Source organism: Neofelis nebulosa, chromosome 8 (genome assembly GCF_028018385.1).
Source record: "Neofelis nebulosa isolate mNeoNeb1 chromosome 8, mNeoNeb1.pri, whole genome shotgun sequence".
Lineage (NCBI taxonomy): Eukaryota > Metazoa > Chordata > Mammalia > Carnivora > Felidae > Neofelis > Neofelis nebulosa.
This window is the reverse complement of record NC_080789.1, coordinates 81592012-81611619: the sequence shown is the minus strand read 5'-3', so window position 1 is coordinate 81611619 and position 19608 is coordinate 81592012. Positions and strand designations below refer to the sequence as shown.

Sequence of the window (19608 nt, the reverse complement as noted above, 5' to 3'; positions counted from 1 at the left end):
TAAATGCCTTTGGCTTGAACTAATTAAGTTCTTTTTTGAACTGGCAACAGGGTTGGATTAGCTGCAGCTCGATGGCTGCTCCTTCAAGAGTTAATCAATAAAAACCACCCAATTTTGAATCTCTTATTTTGCCAGCAGCCTGTAAAATGAATTTGCCCTAAAGGAAATGACAGGCATAAATAAATTCAGTGAAAGTTGACTTACTGGATTCTTTCTGTGGTTCCATGACATAGAATCCAAACAAGTTTGTATTCTGGATTCATGCAAGTAGCCTTTGATCTTTAACGCTAATTACTTTGATGCCAGAATAAGTAGCCACATACATCTATCCTAAACAGACAGAATTAAAGAATTTCTATATTAAACGTGGCTCTTGGTCCTTTCTAAACAAGTGCCATCAGTGAAGAAGCTTTAAGAGAATGCAGATGAGCCGTGAAATTTTGCAAAGCTGGTGGAACAGAATCTTTACTGAATTGAAATTCTTCTTTCCTTCACCAGCATGGAATTCAGACTTGAAATTGATGTTACCACCTGGTGTTTAATCAAATACTTTAGAGAGCCCCCTTTTAATCCATTTCTTTGTTTTTTTTTAACTAGTTTCAGAGCATTTAATACCTAAAAAAGGTAAGCTTCTCTTAACTTTCTGGCTTTTTAATTTTTGTGTGGAAGTTACCTCTAAGAGTTGAGAGGAAAGTGGTTGGTAGTTTTATGTAGCACACAATTCAGAAACTTCTCTGAAAAGGTGTTCATCTAGACTTCAGGATAAGGAAGTTACTGTTGTGTGCTATTCAAAGTAGTTTAACTATGGAAGTATCAAAGTAGACTTCAAAAAACGTAGACTTCCCATGCCATAGACTTCAAGCATGGAGGCTTAGCAATGAGTTAAAGGATGGTTATTGCATTGCTGGGAGGTGATAAGAGACTGTCCTTCTGCAGTTCAGAGAAGCAAAGAGAGTTGTAGAAACTGGTTTCAGTAATTCCATATGACACATTGTTGGCATAGGAGTGAATTAAGTTTTATCCTTTGGAACTGTGCAGACCTGCTATGTGGCTATTAATATTGATACGAAAATGAAGAAATACTTATCTTAGGATTTTGAATTCATTGATTCCCAATTTTTGTACATAGCTTACCTTTAACTTAACAGAGACTTCATATAGGTAATCAGATCTGTGTCATGTTGTATTTGAATGTTTTGAACAAGTGTCCTACTCAGCATTCTGATAGTAGCTGATAATGACAAAACTTCCTAAATTTTAACTTTGTTGCATGATATTCTTTAAACCTTCCGCAAGTAATTTGACTAGGAAGTGCTTGAATAAAGTATTTTGCAAAATGATTTGCAGAAAAGATAGACCAAGACACTGGGGGGAGAAAAAAGCACTTCTTTTAGAAAATGTAGAGATCTAAAATCAAATTCCAAGAGTTTTTAAATGTTTGGATATTTAATTACTAATAGTTCCTTTTTTAAATTAGAGGGTTTTTGGGGTTTTTTTTTTTGAGTTTTTGACTTACTTGGATTTCATGGTAGTCTTATTGCCAGTCAAAAATACATCTAGGTTTGTAATAAATTGATTCTGAAAAGTCGTGTAACAAAAACTTCCAAGTCAGATAATTTTACACTCAATAAGAGTTCATTTTAAAAATTTTTTTTTAACGTTTATTCATTTTTAAGAAACAGAGAACAGAGCATGAGTGGGGGAGGAGCAGAGAGAGAGGGAGACAGAATCCAAAGCAGGCTTCAGGCTCTGAGCTGTCAGCACAGAGCCCAACATGGGTCTTGAACTCTCTGATGCCAAGGTCATGACCTGAGTTATAAAGTCAGACAGTCAACCGATTGAGCCACCCAGGTGCCCCAATAAGAGTTCATTTTTATGTATTTATTATTTTTTTTTTAATTTTTTTTTTTTAATGTTTGTTTATTTTTGAGACAGAGAGAGACAGAGCATGAATGGGGGAGGGTCAGAGAGAGAGGGAGACACAGAATCTGAAGCAGGCTCCAGGCTCTGAGCTGTCAGCACAGAGCCCGATGCGGGGCTCGAACTCACGGACTGTGAGATCATGACCTGAGCCAAAGTCGGACGCTTAACCGACTGAGCCACCCAGGCGCCCCTGTATTTATTATTTTTTAATGCTTATTTATTTTTCAGAGCGAGAGAGAGAGAGCACAAGCAGGGGAGGGTCAGAGAGAGAAGGAGACACAGAATCTGAAACAGAGAAAGAGCACAAGCAGAGGTGGGGGGGGGGGTGTCAGAGAGAGAGGGAGACACAGAATCTGAAGCAGGCTCCAGGTTCTGAGCTGTCAGCACAGAGCCCAACATGGGGCTTGAACCCATGAACCTGGGTTAGATCATGACCTGAGCCAAAGTCGGTCGCTTAAGCAACTGAGCCACCCAGGCATCTCAGGAGTTCATGTTTAAAGGGGACCTTACTGCAAATATTTCTGATAAAATGAAGAGTCTTTTTGTAACTCCATATTCTCCATTCAGTCTGTTTGGTTTATGAGTTCACTGTGATTGCATGTGCCCACATACATATACATTTCCAGGTTATATTAGAGAATGCTTGAGTGTTTATTATGTTGTTTACTCTTTCTTGCATTCAACAATGATCTTGTTCTTGTGTACAAGATACAGTGACAGGTATTGGTAGGACTATGAAAATGAAAGAGCCTCTGCCTAATCTAGGTACCTTTATTTCTGGAGAGAACCAGTGCCTGAAATGTCACCTGTTTCACTGGATAATGGAAGTAGGAACACAGTGCTGTGAGAGGCACTGACAAGGATTAATTCTCCCTGGAAGCTTTCCAAGAAGTCGTGACTGGTTTTGGAAGAAGAGTAGGAGTGTGCAGCAGAGAAGTGGGCAAAGGACGCTGCCTTGTGGATGTAGAGAGCAGGCAGAAGTTTGGTGTGGCCAGGATGTAAGACTGACAGTGCAGAGGTAGGGGATGAGGCGAAAAAAACCAAGTCAGAGCCAGATTGTGGACTGGTTGTATAGTCTATTTACAGAGTATAGATTTGTATCCAGAGGGCAAAATGGAGCATTTTACTAGTTGTTTGAAAAGGTACCTGTTTCACTTTTTTACTGTTTTTGAAATAGTAAACCATCCATGTAGCAAATGTTAAGTGTGCTTTCATTAAAATGAACTGGTTATTGATTGATGAGCAAATGTTTACTGGTTGCCTGTTATTGCTCGGTGTTTTTGGATATGGAGGTTAATATATAAGGGGGAAACTGTCTTTTCCACTGAGGAACATTAGTAGAAACAAGTTGGTTTAGTAATAAATATTACAAAAGTGTTGGATAGTTTACAATTTAATTATTAATGTTTCTCTTTATTTCTTATATATCCTTCAAGGCTTTAATTGATATGTGCTTTGAGCCCGGTTTTTTGTTTTTAATTAAGATATTATTGACATAAAACGTTATATAATAGGTATATAACAATGCTTCAATACGTGTATATGTGTATGTATGTACATCTATATACTACATACATATATGCTGTATATATATACATATACTGTATATACACGCACACACATATACGCCATATATATGTGTATGTATATATATATATACATACACATATATATATAGAAAGAGAGAGAGAAACAATCACCACAATATGTCTAGTTAACATTCATCACTACACACGATAGTTACAAATTTTTTTCTTCTGATGAGAACTTTTGAATTTTACTGTCTTAGCAATAGTACAGTATTATTGACTGTAGTCACCATGGTGTATATTAACATCCCCATGATTTACTTTATAAATGGAAGTTTGTACCTTTTGACCATCTTCACTCATTTTGCCCACCCCAACCTCTGGCAACCACCAATCTGTTCTGTTTCTATGAGTTCGGGTGTTTTAGAGTCCACATATAAGTGAGATCATATGGTATTTATCTTTCTCTAACTTACTTCACTTAGCATAATGCCTTCAAGGTCCATTCATGTTGTCACAAATACCAAGATTTCCTTCTTTTTTTTTATCATTGAATAATATTCCATAATGTGTGTGTATGTATATTCACACACACACACACACACACACACACACACACACACACACACTCACCTCTTTATCCATTTAACCATCAGTGAACACTTAGGTTATTTCCATGTCTCAGCTATTGTAAATAATGTTGCAGTGAACATGAGGGTGCAGATATCTTTTCAGGTTAATGTCTCATTTTCTTTGGATAAATACCCAGAAGTGGAATTCCTGGATCTTATGGTGTTTCTGTTTTTAATTTCTTGAGGAACCTCCATACTGTTTTCCACAGTGGCTGTATCATTTTACATTCCCAGCAGTGCTCCAGGGTTCCCTTTTCTCCACATCCTTGCCAATACATGTTATTTCTTATCTTTTTGATAATAGTCATTTTAACAGGTGTGAAGTGATATCTTGTGGTTTTGATTTGCTATTTCCCTGATGATGACTGATATGGAGTGTCTTTTCATGTGTATGTTGGCCATCTGTATGTCTTTGGGAAAATGGCTATTCAGATCTTCTGCTCATTTTTAAATTGTATTGTTTGGGGTTTTTTTGTTTGTGTGAGTTATGAGTTCCTTATATACTTTGGATATTAACTCATCAGGTATATTTGAGCCTCTTTGTATAACTCCTATTTTGCATAAATAGCATGTTATACTGTCTTATTTTCTATATTGGTTACTAGGCCCTTGACTATAGACAGTGTCTTGGTCCCTGTTCCATGGACAGTTTTCCATGTATGTTTTTGTTCCATGTATGTTTTGTTTTTCTAACTAATCATAAGGTCCCCATTAGCATATATAATCTTACTGTATTTTGTTTTTCAGAGTATCTAGGTCAGTGCTAGATAAAAACACTAAATGTTTAATAACAGCTGTCCATTTGGGATTTCTATAGATTTTTGAAGTAGAAGGTTTTCAACTTGAAAAGTGAGGTGACAAAGTAGCAAACTCCCTTTTTAGTAATATAAAATGTAGCATACTTGGTAGATACTAGGAATAATTAGCTTACTGGAATAGCTTAATAATGACCTATTAATAAAATTATTAATAATCAACAATCATAATTGTGTCCAGTTTGTAAGAAATATCTTTGCAACAGTTTGATGTCATATGATTTGCGTTATGTGTAGATCAAGTTTATTTTCCATTTGATCATGTTTATTCAGATATTTAAAAAGTATTCGTGGTGCACCTGGGTGGCTCAGTCAGTTAAGCCTCCAACTCTTGATTTTGACTTGGATTATGATTGCACACTCCAAGAGATCGAGCCCCAAGTTAGACTCTGGGCTGACTGTGCAGAGCCTGCTTGGGATTGTCTCTGTCCCTCTCTGTCCCTCCCTCTCTCACTATCTCTCTCTCAAATGAATAAACATTTTGTTTTTATTTTTCACTGTTTTTGGAAGTTCTCTACAAATTTTGTTCTCTACAGAAGTTTATTTTCTGATGCTGATTTATATTTGACAATGTTAATATAATTCATTTTCTAGAAGAATATTGGTAACTCCTAACAAGGTGCATCTCTTTAGTGTGAAATGTATTTATGCATAAGCTTCTATGTAATCTAATTATGAATAAACTAATAATACAGTGTTTATTAAAGAAAAAATAAACACATTAATGGAATTCCCATGATCAGTCTGAGCACTTGTCGTAGACCAGTAACGGTAAATAATACTTACTTGCTACCTGTTCCTTGATTCCAGACAAATAGCACATCTGGCTTTTGTTTTATTTGTTTTATTTTTTTAATGTTTATTTTTGGGAGAGAGAGAGACAAAATGTGAGCGGGGTAGGGGCAGAGAGAGAGGGAGACACAGAATCTGAAGCAGGCTCCGGGCTCCAAGCTGTCAGCACAGAGCCTGATGTGGGACTCGAACTCATGAACCACAAGATCATGACCTGACCTGAAGTTGGACGCTTAACCAACTGAGCCACCCAGGTGCCCCCTGGCCTTTGTTTTAAAAGAAATTTTTAGTGTTGCTCTGAGAGTCATCTGTGTCTCTGTCTCTGACTTTCTTTTTTACCTCCATGCTGTTCCACATGATCACCTTAGATGAAAATAAACCAAAAAGAGGGTGAGCGGTGGGAGAGGAGCTCCATTTTTAAAAAGTGCTTTAGGGCGCCTGGGTGGCGCAGTCGGTTAAGCGTCCGACTTCAGCCAGGTCACGATCTCGCGGTCCGTGAGTTCGAGCCCCGCGTCAGGCTCTGGGCCGATGGCTCGGAGCCTGGAGCCTGTTTCCGATTCTGTGTCTCCCTCTCTCTCTGCCCCTCCCCCGTTCATGCTCTGTCTCTCTCTGTCCCAAAAATAAATAAAAAACGTTGAAAAAAAAATTTAAAAAAAAAAAAAAGTGCTTTAAAATATTGTCATTTTTCTTAACACAAAAGTGTTTACTGTGTCCACCCAGTTTAAATTAGTACTAACTTTGAAGATCAGGAACCAGATTTATCTATTACAACCTCTTCATTATATCAATTGAGAAATTAAGATTTAGAGGAGAGCTATGTACTTTGCTCAAGGTTACAGAGTTTATTAGCTGAAGGACTCAGATTTGAACTGCAGTTTCAAAGTTTCATATTCTTCCCATGGTATATTATTTAGTGTAGTTCATCTTTGACTTCCATTAAAAATACTGTGAAATAAGAGATGAAATCAAACCTGAACTTTAGCTGCTTGTTCACTGTCTTCTCAAACTGAACAGTTGACCATTGAAAATTTATCTCCATAACCTGTTTTCAGCTGGGGGTTGTATGAGACTCCCCTGCAAAGCTTTTTTAAACTAGAGATGTATGAACTCTACAGAATTAAAATCTCTAGTGCAGAGACTCAGGAGGGTTTCTTCCATTTTAAAGACTCCACATGTGATTCTGATGTAAGTTCTGATTGTGAATAATTTCCCCAATCTTTGAGTCTTTCTAATAAAGAAACTAATTGGAGGGCTGGCATATCTCTTTAAAGACAATTTTTGTACATGTATCAAGTATCAGAGCTGAGGGTGGGGATCAGAATTAGAATGAGAAGGGCAAGAAAATGGAGGGATTTGTCTGTGATATAAACACAGACTTTTTTTTTCACTTGACGTGGTAGGCAGTAGGCCGCTGTTCTGGATTCTTGGGTGGGATGATGATACAATCAAGGGGACACTTCTCAGATCTCTTTGCCTTCAGGTAAGACTTCATATTATATCCATTAAAATTATTTTCTCCTCTTGATCCCTGCTGCTTCCACCCTATATAGGTCTTTCACTCTAATAGCCTTATTGATTTTCCCATCTCATTCATCTTCCAGGTTGCTGTTCGAGTAATTGCTCTAAAAAGCAAGTCTGTTGTATCATATTCCTTAATAAAATCCTTCAGTGGTTCCCTGTTACCCAGGATAAAATGTAAACTACTTAGGCTGTCTATCCACAGCAGTTGGCCACCTCATGACTAGTTACTCAGGAAATGTAGGTTATGTATTCTATATCTCAGCCATAATGAACATAATATATTCTTTTATAACTTTGCACATGCTGTTCTCTCTGCTTATGATCCCTTTTTCAGATTGATCAACCTTGCAAATTCATATGAATCTTTTAATACACTTCAGATGTAACCTGTCTTAGAAGTTGTCTGTGCATCCTTTTTCCCTCCTCCCATTATGAGCATTACTCTTATTACTTTTACAGTAATTGTCCATATCCATGTCTGGCTGACCCCGTTAGGCTGTGAGATCACTGAGGGCAAGGACTATACATTTCATCCATCTTCATATTCCCAACCCCTAGTACAATGTCTGGCAAAACAGCATTTGTTAAATTTTTTAAAAACCAATCTCAATTAAATTGAATTCCTTGACATATTCATCACTTAAACATTTAGCTGTGGTAACTGAAAGAATTGGCAGTATTTTTTTTTTTTATCCATTATGGATATTTTGCCTCTTCTTATTTTTTATGATTTTCAAATAACTTGGATTTTTTTTAATGGTTAAACTGTTTTCCCTCATATTGCACAATGCCTTACTTGTAATCATGAGAAGTGGAATATTACTATGATTCATGTCCTAGGCAAAGGGAGTTGTAAATAAGATGGTAGAAGGTGACAAATTTGTGTATTTAGTGGAACAGATATTTCTTTGCCTTCTATTACCTCAGAATATACTGACCATTGCATGAATGCAGTGTTTTTCTTTGTATTGAATTCATGCTTACAAGGGGGAGAAAAGGTAACAGGTTCCATTAAATTATTCTTTTATTCTTTATATTCTTTTTTGCCATGTCTCTCTGTTCCTTGGAACATGTTCTACCACTAACAAGATTTGGGCAAATTATTTAATTGCTCTGAACTTCAGGTTTTGGTCTGTAAAACAGATAGTAATAGTACTGCCTCACAAAGAGTTGGGGTAGAAGTTAAGTGAATTAATCTATGGAAGGTGCTGACATACATAGTAAGTATTCTAAACTGAGTGTTCTATTCAGACTCGTCCCGTGCTACTTTCCTCACCTTGGCCTTCATTCAGTTCCCTGAATGTACTGAGCTCTTTCGTACCTCCAGGCCTCTGCGGAGACTGTTTTCTCTGCTGGGATGACAGTCTTTATCTGACTGGCTCCTACTCAACTCCAGGCTTCCGGCTACCCTGTCAGTTCCAGTACAGCACGGTGTGTGCCTGGCACAGTAGTTGTGCAGTAAATATTTATTGAGTGAGTGAATAATTGGGCCACTTGTGGAAAAGAGAACAGATCGTGTGGAATGGAAGGTTGCTTCCTCTAGGATGATAGTCTGAATGGTTTCTCTCACTGTAGGAAGGGAAGAAGAGAGAGCCCACATATATGTATATGTATTATATGCACACTTATAAATTAGTTGCTAAAATTATAACTGTTTAATGGCTGAAGAATTAAAATAGGAGTCTACAGGTTAATCACACTCTTTGCCTAAATGGTGACCAGTTCAAGCTTAGTGGTGTTTTTCATTGCTGCCCAGTAATTTGAATATGCTATTATTTCTTTCTTTTCTTTTCTTTTCTTTTCTTTTCTTTTCTTTTCTTTTCTTTTCTTTTCTTTTCTTTTCTTTTCTTTTTTAATGTTTATTTATTTTAGAGACAGAGTGTGAGCGGGGGAGGCACAGAGAGAGAGGGAGACACAGACTCTGAAGCAGACTCCAGGCTCCGAGCTGTCAGCACAGAGACCGATGTGGGGCTTGAACTCACGAACCTTGAGATCGTGACCTGAACTGAAGTCAAACGCTTAACCGACTGAGCCACCCAGGCGCCCCTTGAATATGCTGTTGTTTCTACTTTAAAATTAATGCACTTCAACTACACTTCAAAAAAAGAAACTCTCAAAAAAAAAACCTCTTAAACGACCGCCTACTTCAATTTTGGGTATGATTTTAGAAGCTAAAACTTGGGCAGCGAATTATAAGCAAAGGTACAAAATTGTAAATAAAATTGAACCATAGCAGTGTTTTTAAAAATGGATATAGGACAAGCACTGAGTGTCACCAGTATTGATTAGTTTCTTTAGGTGGTAGAATTATGAATGATTTTTATCCTTTTATTTATTTTTTTAAATATTTATTTATTTTGAGAGGCAGGGGTTCAGGGAGAGAGAGGGGGAGAGAGTATCCTATGCAGGGTCCACACTGTAGATGGAGAGCTTGATGCAAGGCCCATTAAGACCTGTGACCTGAGCCTAAATCAAGAATCGGATGCTCTACTGACTGAGCCATGCAGGTACCCTGATTTTTTTCCTTTTAATACTACACCAGAATTCACTTCTTGGTTACTATCCCTCTAGGATTAACCCTGTATTTTTAGAGGACCTTAATGTAGCATTGGACTTTTTGCATAAAGACAGTGAAGTTAAAAAAATCTTTTGTTTTTGTGGTTTTGTGTTTTTTTTTTTAAAGGAAACTATTCCCAAAAGGCCATTTGAAGTCACATAAATGTAAAAGCCTTATTTCACAATTGCCATTTTTAGATATAACATCTTGGAAAGATACTGCTTATTTACAAAGAATACTGAGCCTCTTTAAGTATAAAGTTTCTGACTGTGATGTGCCATGTTTCTAGAAATGTCTACTTTATATTTCAGTCCAAATCAATTAAATTTGTTTCCTAAGTTTTGTCCTTACCCCCTTTTACCTCATTCTGTACATTCTCCCAGGTGCTATAAAGTATCTTGTATATGCTGACAACTCTGAACTCTCTCCTCAAGCCTCTCTCCTGAGCATCCTGTGTTATTTGACACCTCCTTGTTGTAAGTCATAGAAACTCACTCAGGCCAGCCTAAGCAGAAGATAGAAGGGCAAGGATGCTACAAGATCTCAGGAATGGGCAAGAACAGAAACTAGGAGTGTGAGGGCTTTTATTCTTTGGACTCTGTTACTTTATAGGCAACTGCCTTACTCTTTTCTCTCCCGAGACTGATTTCTTCTCCTCCAGTCTGTATGTCAGAAAACATGACCTTGACTATTTCAGGATTTATAGGACTAGTCACCCCCAGGGGAGAGGGGGAGACAAGGGAAGAGCGAGCAAAACTAATACAACTAAACTTAAAATTAAATTATGTCCTTGGACTCATCCTGCAGAGAAGGGACTCTGCTTCAGTCAGGTATTACTCGGTAACTGGCTAGATGGGCAGGATGATACCAGGGAAACGTACCTGTCTGGGGCCAGTAATTTGTACAGAAGGAATTGCCCCTTGGTAGAGTGAATGAATTTAATGAATGAATGAACTGACCTAGATTAGGTGCTCATGAATTAAAACACCACAATAATGTTATTGTGGTTATGATTTTTTAAATGACCCCTTTTAAAAAAAAAAAAGAACTTGGGCCACCTGGGTGGCTCAGTCGGTTAGGCATCCGACTTTGGCTCAGGTCATGATCTCGCGGTTCGTGAGTTCGAGCCCCGCGTCAGGCTCTGTGCTGACAGCTCGGAGCCTGGAGCCTGCTTCAGATTCTGTGTCTCCCTCTCTCTGGCCCTCCCCTGTTCATGCTCTGTCTCTCTCTGTCTCAAAAATAAATAAACATTAAAAAAATAAAAAAAATTAAAAAAAAGAACAATACCAATATATTATGGATGAAATGATATAAAGTCTGGAATGACCTCCATAATAATTCAGTGAGGGTGTGGTAAGGGGGCAGTGGATAGAGGCTTATATGAAACTGGACTGCTATGCATTGATTGTTGAAACTGGGTGATGGGTACATGAGAGTTTATAGTGCTGTCCTCTCTACTTTTATATGCATTAGAAATTTTCTGTAATAGACTCCTTTAAATCACAAAAACAAAGTGTATTTAGCCTCGTAGAAAATGATTATAGGTTGAATTTTGTTTCAGTATCAGTAGTATTGCATTTGAATAATGAGGTATTTTTTGGCTTTGCCAGCCCTATTTTTATTTCACCGGAAGGGGTGTTTCAGTAGATGCCTATTAGGAACAAGCATATGTACCCCTTTTCTAAAATATTTGGATATGAAAACATTAGTTTTTAGCTAGGATGCCTGGAGACATCCAGCTCTGCCTAGTACTGTCTAGCACATAGTAGGTTCTCAGGAAATGTTTTTTGAAAGAGTGCCCAGAAGCAGTCACAACCCAAAAGGGAGCTTTGTCTGTTGAGCTTTTTTCTTGCAGTTTATTTGGTGAAGAAGTCTTGGGGGGGGGGGGGGGGGGTGGTGTTTGTTTGTTTGTTGTGGTTTTTTTCTGTAGCCTTTTCCATCCTTTGAATTCTGCTGATTGTATCACCATAGTGTAATTTTTTAAGTTTATAGTTGCATCTAGAGGCTTAACCAAATTCTATTTTGATTTTTTTTTTTTTACTACTGTTTAATTAGTATTGTGTTCTTCCACCAGGAAGTGCATGGTTATCTGATTGTCTCTCTTTTTTTGAATTTAACACTGTAGCTTTTTTAAGTTAAAACTTATAGAAAAATTGTAAGTTTTTGATAGTGAAAAATATAGGTTTTTAAATAAATTATTTCAGATCACTGATCCAGACTAAATTTCCCAAGGTCTGTTACTACAAACTTAAAAAAAGAAGTTTTAAATTTTATTCATAGAAGACATTGTCTTAGTCCATTTGGGCTCCTGTAACAATACCACAGACTAGTCTGCTTATAAACAACAGAAATGTGTTTTCTGCAGTTGTGAAGGCTGAGATGCCCAAGATCAAGGCATTGGCAGATTTGGTGTATAGTGAAGGTTTAAACAACTTTCTTGCTATGTTCTCTTGTGGCAGAAGGGGCAGGGCTTTCTCTGGACATTAAACCCCATTTATAAGGGCTCCACCCTCAAGACCTAAATACCTCCCAAAGACCCTACCTCCAACTTTGGGAGTACTATTTCAACAAGAATTTGGGGGGGCGGGGATACAGGCATTAAGTCTATAAAAAAAAAATATGAGTTGTCCTCCCAGGTTTAGATTTGTTGGAACTTGTTAAGTAGAATCACTGGGAATCTTGGAGTTGATTAGTAAAATATAAAAAAGATTTCAGAATCTCATAGTTATAATTCCATAGTACAGAACTGATATATATAACAATATAGTTTTCTTTTGTTCTGTTTCTGCATTCACTAATTCTGACTTCTGCTGTATCTTAGACTCCTTTTAACTCCATCCAGTGATTTATTAATTTTAGATACTGTGTTTTTCAATTCTAAATGTTCATTTAATTGTTCATCTTTTATGGATACCAATTCTATGCTGAAATTCTTCATTATTTAATTCATGTTGGTTATCTTCTCCTTTTTTTTCTTTAACACATTAATTCTTAGTTATTGTAAAGTTCCCGTCTGCTAATTTCATTATCTTGATCATCTGGAGTTCTTCTGCTATTGTTTGTTTTCCCTTGGTTATTAATTACTTTTTTCTTCAGATGTTTCAAATGTCTAGTAACTTTCTTGTATGCTAGATGTTGTGTGTGAAAGACTCATAAAAGCTCCCAATTGCTGTCAACCATCAGAATTTCTTCCTTTTTTTTTTTTAATTTATTTTTGAAAGAGAGAGTGAGTGCGCATGAGCGGGGGAGGGGCAGAGAGACAGAGGGAGACACAGATTCTGAAGCAGGCTCCAGGCTCTGAGCTGTCAGCACAGAGCCCAGTGTGGCTCCAACCCACCAACAGTGAGATCATGACCTGAGCCGAGGTCGAATGCTTAACCAACTGAGCCACCCAGGCGCCCCCCTCCTTTTTCTCTTAGGCAGAGAGGGTCAGGGGTTTATCATTTTAATCCAGTCATGATTCAGGTAGACCAACGCTGGGCTTCAGTTTTGTAAGATTTAGTGCAGCTCTGATTTGTTCCTTTTCCTTAGGCATAACCTTCAAGGCTTTTGATTAGGAACTTGGTGAGTCAGCTTCCACATCTCTGAAAATCTCCTGAAGAGTCCTTTGTGCTGTACAGAAATTTTGAGCTTAGCTTGGTAGCCTCTAATCTTGCAGCAAAATCTAGCAGATGTTTTGAAAGGGAGATTGGTTGTGTGTTTACAACAGGACTTCCTCCTTCTAGTGGGACTTTATGTCTTAAACACTAGGAAATTAATGGTGGATTTCACACTGCTTTTTAGAAGCCTGATTCTGACTCCCCACCCATAAGTAGCCCCAAAACTAAAACCAGTCATGTTTGGGGCTCTTCGTTTCTGGTCTGTTATAAGAGCCCTGGATAACAGGTCAAACCTCACTTGTTTCATTTCCCAACTAAAATCCTTCTTTATGAGCCAAGTGCCAGTCTTGTACAGAATTGGAAAATGCCTTCAGGAAAGAAAATGGGGATTTTCAGAAGGATCCTTCTCATACCTTTGCAGCCTGGAATTCACATTCATCTAGTCATTACTGATTCTGTAACTCTCTGATATCTTTAAGATTTTGGAGGGTGGGTGGTCAGTTACAGTTGACCCTTGAATAATGCAGGAGTTAGAGATGCCAACCCCCCATTTGTTAAAAATCTAGGTGTGTAACGTTTGACCCACTGAAAAGTTAACTACTAATAGCCTACTGTCAGAAGCCTGACTGATAACAAGGTTGATTAACACATATTTTGTATGTTGTATGTATTATATACTGTATTTTTATAATCAAGTAAGCTGGAGAAAAGAAAATGTTGTTAAGAAAACTGTAAGGAAAAGAAAATACATTTATAGTCCTGTGCTGTATCAAAAAAAAAAAAAAAAAAATCTGTGTACCCATGCAGTTGAAACCCATGTTGTTCAAGGCAAGTACAGTTGTAGCTAGTTATAGCTAGACTGGAAGCATTATGTGATCTCTTACATCCTGTTTGAAAGTGGAAATCATAATGTAGGATTAAAAGATAATTTTAAGGGTTCCCCCCCAAGGATTTTATGTTTATGCCTCTTAGAAATGAAAAATATTCTAAAGTGATAAGCATTATGGACAGCGTTATTATTTTTATGTCATTGACAAAGATTAGAAAAGATTGGAATAGGTTCTTTTTTTTTTTTTTTTTTAATGTTTATTTATTTTTAAGAGACAGAGAGACAGGGAATGAGCAGGGGAGGAACAGAGAGAGAGGGAGACACAGAATCTGAAGTAGGCTCCAGGCTCTGAGCTGTCAGCACAGAACCCAGCACAGGGCTTGAACCCACAAACCGCGAGATCATGACCTGAGCCAAAGTCAGTTGCTTAACCGACTGAGCCACCCAGGCGCCCCTGGAATAGCTTCTTAATATATCATTTATAGACCACCATCTCTTCCAGTTAGTTCTGTTCTCTTCACCAACAAGCTCCATTTGGTTGACACTCATCTGTGAAAACTTCTGTATTAATGACTAGAAAAGATTTCTTCCCTCATAAGGTAAATATATTGATAATGATTAGCTTTTATTTTTCCTGCTTGAAAAACAGACATTCTAAAGATGTAAAGATCTTTTCTTACATTTAATGTAGGACTTCAAAGAACTAGGTGTCCTTTTCTTGACACAAATGCTATTTTGTGCATGTGTGCATGTATATTTTCTAATCTACATCTGGTTAGACATAAAAAGCCTATACCCAAAGGAGACTGCAGGAAAATTGGAGATAACTCAGTTATTTTTAAGAACGGGCAGTGAACTGAGAAATTTAAATCTAATCAGTGATATGTTTGTCAGAAAGACAGTAACAAGCATCAGGAAGAACATTACCTTTATATCAGTGATAAGAAGTAAAGACCTCTTGTTTGTTTTATCTAAATGTCATAAAAATCAATGATTTTGTTAGTGGGGATAACTGCAGAACATTTGGACAATTGCATCTGTGTTTATATTTACCTTGAAAGTTTCGATTTACTGTTTGATAGGAATAGTGATGCTGTTGACATAGAAACATATTTTGCAGGTAGTCTAATAAGGTTTGAATCCCACTCTTCTTCTGTGTTATTAGTAGCAAGCATTTATTTAGTGTTTACTCTGAGCCAGGTGCTCTAAGTGCATGGATATTCCTTACCTCTTTTAATCAGCAGAACAGCCCTTGGAGTCAGTTCTTACAGAAATGCCAGCTTGTCAGCATAGTAAGTAGTGAAGCTGGGATTTAAACTCAGTTGGGTAAAAGACCAAAACCCATGTTAAATATAGTATCAATACCACCTCCCTGTGTGACCTTGAGCAAATCACAGATATACATCCCCTAATTCTGAAGCCCTAAAAGCTTTGGAAATTGTTAATCTTTTTATAACTTACTTGGTGGCAAAATGAGACGTCAGTGGATGAAAAGCTATCTATAGCCTTTGTTTATCCCATTTATTGTGAATATTCAGACATGGTAATGTATTTGCTTTAGGGAGTGTTGCCATAGACCTTCTCTGGAAGTGTTACAAAATATATGGTATGTGCACCATACTAACTTTCTAAAGTAGGAACAATTCTGAAATCTGAAACATTCTCAAGTGGCTGTGGCCCCCTATTTAACGTCCATAATATTTAGTTTTCTTATCTGTAGAGATGTTAACACCTAACCTAGTAGGTTTTAATAAGAATTATATGAAATAATTATGTAAGTCTTTAGGCTCAGTGGTATATAATAAGTATTAAATTTATTGGTATCGTGGGGCACCTGGGTGGCTCAGTCGGTTGAGCGTCCGACTTCAGCTTAGGTCATGATCTCGCAGTCTGTGAGTTTCAGCCCTGTGTTGGGCTCTGTGCTGATAGCTCAGAGCCTGGAACCTGCTTAGGATTCTGTGTCTCCCTCTCTCTCTCTGCCCCTCCCCTGTTCATGCTCTGTCTCTCTCTCTCTCTCTGTCTCTCTCTCTCTGTCAAAAATAAACATTAAAAAAAATTAATTAAATTTATTGGTATCGTTACTGTCATTATCTTGGAATTTATTGTCAGCTGTTGCAGAGTTTGGATCCTGAAGTTAGAATTGTCGAGAACATGAGCTCAGCTTGCAGCTGAAGCCTGACACTGCATCGTGTCTGTACAGGATTAGTAGGAAGCCATGTCTTTTCCAGAATGTAGTTACTTTCACTTACCAGTTTAAACAGTAGTAATTTCCTCCTGTAAATGTACGTTATCCCTTAGTGCAGGATTTCCTAACCTCGTTTGTGTCATTACACACTTAGAAAATTCTTTCCTGAGATATGAGGGAGGAGGGTGCTTGGGACTGCTCCTGCTACTCCAGGCTCACCTGGCCACCTGAGGGCAGAAGGAATCTGCGTCCTGGGACACCTGTAACACTCCTTGGCAAAGCACTGTAGAATTGCGTAGACCAGATGTAAGGGGAAGAGAAATGAAATGTTGGAAATTACTAGTGGATTTGCATTGGGTTCCTCTTCTGTTTAAGCATCTATTTCAAAGCAGTTAAGAAAATCCACATAAACCTAGGTGAAATTTATAATTTCTAAAATAGTTAATCTCTAAATTGCTTGTCTTCTCTCAGTCAAGAATGAAGTAGATTAAGAATTTAAAAAAAGAATGAGGTAGATTGACTTTTATTTAATGCTTATATATAATGTATTTGCTGGCATCTTAAATATACTTCATTTGTAAGCTAGAATTATGAAGAAACTATAACATTATCTTAGCATTTGAAGCACTTCCAAGAGTAGATAGGACCAATGATAACATTTAATTTGGGGCATTTGTTTTTGTTTTTGTTTTTGTTTTTAAGGGGCTGACATTTATATTTCTTCCCCAAATATTACAGTAAAAATCAAGTGGGGTAGGATAATTTTGTCAATTTCCTGATGAATGTAAAATTCAGAGTTTGACTGTTAGAAGTTACTTGCAACAGGCTTGTACACACAGGCCACAAGAAGTTGTTTCACATCATCCCTCCCCCTCAGCCAAGCCGACAGCCTCACTATCAGATAAAAAAGGGATAAAGAGTTGATTCTCAACCAGATCAGAACATCAGTTGACACATTACCCTCAGCCATAAATTCAGGATGGTGGTGGTGGTGGGGGGGAACAGTATAGGGAGCTGCCAGAACAGATACCCCACTTCGGCTAAGGGATTTGAGGGTGACTGGTTTCTCTTAAACGAAAGGGCCCTCCCTTTTGAAGGATTAAAGGAGTATTTCTTTTTCTTGTGTTTCTCTGTGACGGAGGAGACTCTTCCTGGCCTTCAGTGACCCGAATGGGGTTAGCTGAGTCTATGGCGTCCCCAGTGGCCTGTTTGCATTTGGCGGGGCTCCTCCTTACCAACCTTTGAGGGACAAATTTCCAGTGCTCTTCTCTCTTTTCCTGGACGCTCACAGTGAGGTTGGGACGGGAGGCAGGTGTGAGTGGAAACAGTCTCCTTGGTACCCACTTAATTCTGGAGAGACTTGGAGCTCTGCCTGCTCAAATTGGGGGCTTTTTCAAGAGGAGTTTTCAAAGATAAAATATTTCTGACAGCCTTACAAATCTGTCTTTCTTTTAATCCTTCAAAAATATTATAATTTGGGGGGTTTACCACCTTCTGAAGTTATAAGAACATTGGATGATTCTATACTTGCATATAGCCAGAATATGTTGTGTGTTAATTTGGGAAGAATGTGGCTGGCTTTCAGCACTTCTTTGAACCAAGGCATATTATTTATTAGCTGCGTTTCTTGATTTTTCCCAGAATGTTACATCTTCATCTAAATCATAAACCTGAATTATATTGCTACAAAGCCCAACTGTTGCCTAGAATAGTGTGGTAATAATTTTTGTAAGAAAAAAACAAGCAGTAACAATTGTTTCCTTTATAGGAACAGAAAATAAAGCTAGTAACAAAATTCCAGATTATATGAAGTCATTATGACTAAAAATCATGTATTACATGTGTATTTTATATTTTTTATTTTATCATAACAATTGGTCTTCCTTGTCATCCCCACAGGCATGTTACAAAGATAAATACAGTCTCTTCTCAACTCTTAACTATTTTTAACCTCAGAAATGTGAAATGTTGAAGTGTTAGAGTTTAGAGATTAGAAAGTTGCGAAAAATGAGTTTTCTGTATCTTTTGGGTAACAGTCGTGCTTTGTAAGTGAAAGTTGCAAGGCAGGTGAGGTGTGCACTGTGTGGGTAGAATTCGTGAGTGGTGAGGAGTGTTCACATAACAGAGTGAGCAGTCCTGAAGCTGCTGGTGCAGGTGGACAGCCACGCTACGTAAGGGAGGCAAATCGGGGTTTACATACAGAGCGTTGACAGGGAGTCTCCGTATTTTACAGATTCTCTTTCCCTAAAAACGAAACAAAACGTAGTTTTTGGATAGTGTTTCTGTTTTCAGAACTCATTTTTTCCTTTCAGAAAACCGAAGAATGGGAGAAAGAGAAGACTGAGGCAGATATGGAAGAGTATATATGGAAAAATAGCCCCTCTGAAAAAAATATCCTGGAAACACTTCTCCAAATTAAAGCTGCTGAGAAAAATCTGGAAGTAAATAAAGAAGAGCTCCTTGGTACAAAAGAAGTCGAAGATTACAGAAAGTGTGTTGTTAGTCTTAAGAATGAGGGGGACAATGAAGAGACCCTTTCTCAGTACAAAGAATCCGTGAAGAAGCTATTAAAACTGATGTGATTTATGTAGAAAAAACTGCTTGATTTGCTAATTTTATGATCTATCTGTAATCATTATCTAACTTCACATAAATTTGAAAATGTTAAAAACAACCATTGTTTTACATCAGATTTAAAAATATTCCTTTCATACTAATCCGTAATGGCAATGATTATTCAAAAGTTCTTATTTGTACAGTGCGGCAGAAGGACTAATTAAAATATCTCAGTGATTCCTTCTGGCTTCTGAAGTGTCTTCATTTTATTTCTACCATAACAACTTTAATATTCCTATATATACATATATTGTTATTTTGTCACCTGCTGTATTTCTTTCCCTACAAATTAGCACCTATTGGTTGCTTTTGAATACGGATCTTCCTCAACTTACAGTGGGGTTATGTCCCAATAAGTTCATTTTAAGACGAAAATATTAGAGGTTAAAAATGCATTGTTTTTAATTTTTAAAAAACATTTCTTTATTTTGAGAGAGACAGAGCATGAGCAGGGGAGGGGCAGAGAGAGAGGGAGAGAGACTCTTAAGCAGGCTCCACGTTGTCAGCGCAGAGCCAAACACGGGGCTCAGCCTCACAAACTGCGAGATCAAGACCTGAGCTGAAACCAAGGGTCGGACCCTTCCTTAACCAACTGAGCCACCCAAGCACC

At 37.6% G+C, this 19608-nt stretch overlaps 1 protein-coding gene across 1 annotated transcript in view; it reads left to right on the top strand.

The window, feature by feature from the left end:
* MRPS35 (mitochondrial ribosomal protein S35) overlaps positions 1-19178 on the top strand; it is a 47525-nt gene extending 28347 nt beyond the window's left edge. The window contains exon 8 of the mRNA XM_058743259.1: positions 18695-19178. Within this exon, the coding sequence (XP_058599242.1) occupies positions 18695-18964 (270 nt within the window). The 3' untranslated portion in view covers positions 18965-19178. The remainder of the gene's footprint in view (positions 1-18694) is intronic.
* The last annotated feature ends 430 nt before the right edge of the window (positions 19179-19608 follow it).